This window comes from Sinocyclocheilus anshuiensis, unplaced genomic scaffold (assembly GCF_001515605.1).
Source record: "Sinocyclocheilus anshuiensis isolate Anshui unplaced genomic scaffold, SAMN03320099.WGS_v1.1 scaffold776, whole genome shotgun sequence".
Taxonomy (NCBI): Eukaryota; Metazoa; Chordata; class Actinopteri; order Cypriniformes; family Cyprinidae; genus Sinocyclocheilus; species Sinocyclocheilus anshuiensis.
In genome coordinates, this window is record NW_015555808.1 from 973,178 (window position 1) to 975,573 (window position 2,396).

Below are 2,396 nucleotides of genomic sequence, written 5' to 3' on the forward strand. Positions count from 1 at the left end.
TTCAGGGGCCAAAATTAACATTAATCAAGTGCCAAATGTAAGCTGCCCACCACTTAAGTGATGTGAATGATTCAAATCGATGACATGCAAACTATCTACTTAAAGGGGTGGTCTAATGCTTTTTCACGCATTCTGAGTTATTTACACTGTTAAAGAGTTGGATTCTTATGCTAAACATGGCCAAAGTTTAAAAAAATGATTTGGATGTTTGACAGAGTATTTCTGTGCCAAATACACTCCTTCAGGGTTTGTAAAAGTTTTTTTTCGAGTATGGCATTCGAATATGGAATTCCTTGTATGGGCACTTCTCCTGGAAGGGCGCGCGCACACATCAACCAGAGCGAGAGCAAGAGCACTCCCATCAACATTCTTCATTCCTGTTATGGAAGTCGTCGGCAGCGCTGCACAGGACTTGCTCGAAAACTATTTGTCATTTTGTTTTTAGACCACAAATTCAGCAATGTCACCACAGAAGTGTGTTTTTGGTTGTGAAGGAAAGATAACCTTGTTCAGCTTCCCAAAGAACCCAGCATTATGGGAACAGTGGACGCAGTTCCCATAATGCTTTGCGTGCTCCTGACTCTTTAGCTCCGCCCACAGCATGCCTCCAGGTGCTCGGCTGTTTTCGGAGAGAATCATAAAGCTGTATCTGTCTTTTATAAATCTGATCATAAAACTAAAGACTCTTTGGAGATATGAAGGATGCAATACTATCCTATAGGTACTCAAGATTAACATGAGATTGGCAGAAACTGTGTGTGTTATGTCCCCTTTAAGAAAATTTGTGTTTTTGTTCTCTCAGGTCCGTTTTAACCCAAACATGGATGCATACAACTGGATCCTGTCAGGCGGGCAGTCGGGTTTGGTGCATGTGAATTGTGCACGTGGACTGAGCTGCTCCGTGATGCTCAAGCAGTTGCGTGAAGCTCAAGCCCAGTTTAGCGCCATGTTCCAGTCTCAGGAGCCCGATGACTCTGCAACAGCTGTCCGTCACAGCACAGCGGATACCGTACAAGTGCACTAGTCTCCACCCCCACACCCTCTCAGCTCTATCCTGAAATTGTCTGTGCTGTCATAATAGGCTGGGAGACTTTTATGTTTAGAAGACTGATGACACACTTTTTATACTTAACTTATATTGAAAGAAGGAAAACTATTTTGATAAGCCTCTGCATATTCCTGTTTTTATATTTTTGTGCATTTTGTTTTTAGTACTGTACAGAGAGGAAAACCTTTTGAACTTCTTTTCACCATTGTGAAACTCAGACAGAAAGTCTGTTTGTGTTGTTTTTAAGTTTAGTATCTCGACACGTTCTTCTTTCCAAAGTATGTGTGGAGAATGAAATCCTCAGCACTTATATACCTGTGCCATTTACAGGGAGCATTATTCTCTGTTTCCTCCTGTTCCAGTTCAGTGCTATATTATGATCAAACATATCCATCTTGACATTTAGTGAGAAAACATTGGATTGAATCTTTGATATTTACTAGCCTGTTCTCTTAGCTATCATATCAAGATGTTTTTTTCCCCTTTAGCTCTAGCTTTCTTACCCTGAATCTTCATTTTAAAGGAATAGTAACACAAAAATTAAACATCATCATGATGTCGTTCCAAACCTTTATGACTTTATATCTTTTGTGGAACACGAAAACAGAAATGTTTTTCCATTCTATAAAAATGTAAAATCTTGCCCTTCACTGTCCTCATCTACATATATTCAATCAAATGTCAGGCCTTTAGATACAATATGTTAATTCTGATGTCATTGCAAGTTGACCAATCATTAAACGATTACATGTCCAATCACAGTGCAGCCTTGCGAATAAGGTGAGAAGATTATAATGAACCTAAATTTGGCTAAAGTACTGTAGTGAATTAAGTAAGTTCTGTGGAATTTCTTGTTTTGTTTTGTTATTTTCTGAAATTTTGGTCATTTTGATGCTTTGGAGCCCAAATCCCTATTCACTTTCTTTAGATGGAAAAGAGTGGCCATTACATGTGTGAAAATGTCACCTTTTGTGCTCCACAGAAGGAATAAAGTCAAACAGGTATGGAAAAACATGAGGGTAAGTAGTCAAAATGTTCATTTTTGGCCGAACCCTTCCTTTAATTCTGCATTTTGAGCTTTCTTGTCCATTATTGTTATTCCTACCCATTTCAAGTCTTTATTACCTCTTTTCTGTCTTGTACATTCTTCTTACTCAGGTCTAGCCAGAGTTGTACGGGCATCATGGACTCCGCTGATAATTGCCTGCATGTGAGTTCATGTTGTCCCTGAACCAATAGCACTCTGACGTTAAAGGGTTAGTTCACCCAAAAATTACAATTCTGTCATTAATTACTCACCCTCGTGGTGTTCGAAACCCGTAAGACCTTCGTTCATCTTCGGAACACA

General features: G+C 39.3%; 1 protein-coding gene across 2 annotated transcripts in view; it reads left to right on the top strand.

Moving 5' to 3' along the window:
* LOC107675078 (general transcription factor 3C polypeptide 2-like) overlaps positions 1-1,625 on the top strand; it is a 25,146-nt gene extending 23,521 nt beyond the window's left edge. For both annotated transcript variants that reach the window (XM_016469284.1, XM_016469283.1), the window contains exon 16: positions 803-1,625. In XM_016469284.1, the coding sequence (XP_016324770.1) occupies positions 803-1,024 (222 nt within the window). In that variant the 3' untranslated portion in view covers positions 1,025-1,625. The remainder of the gene's footprint in view (positions 1-802) is intronic.
* The last annotated feature ends 771 nt before the right edge of the window (positions 1,626-2,396 follow it).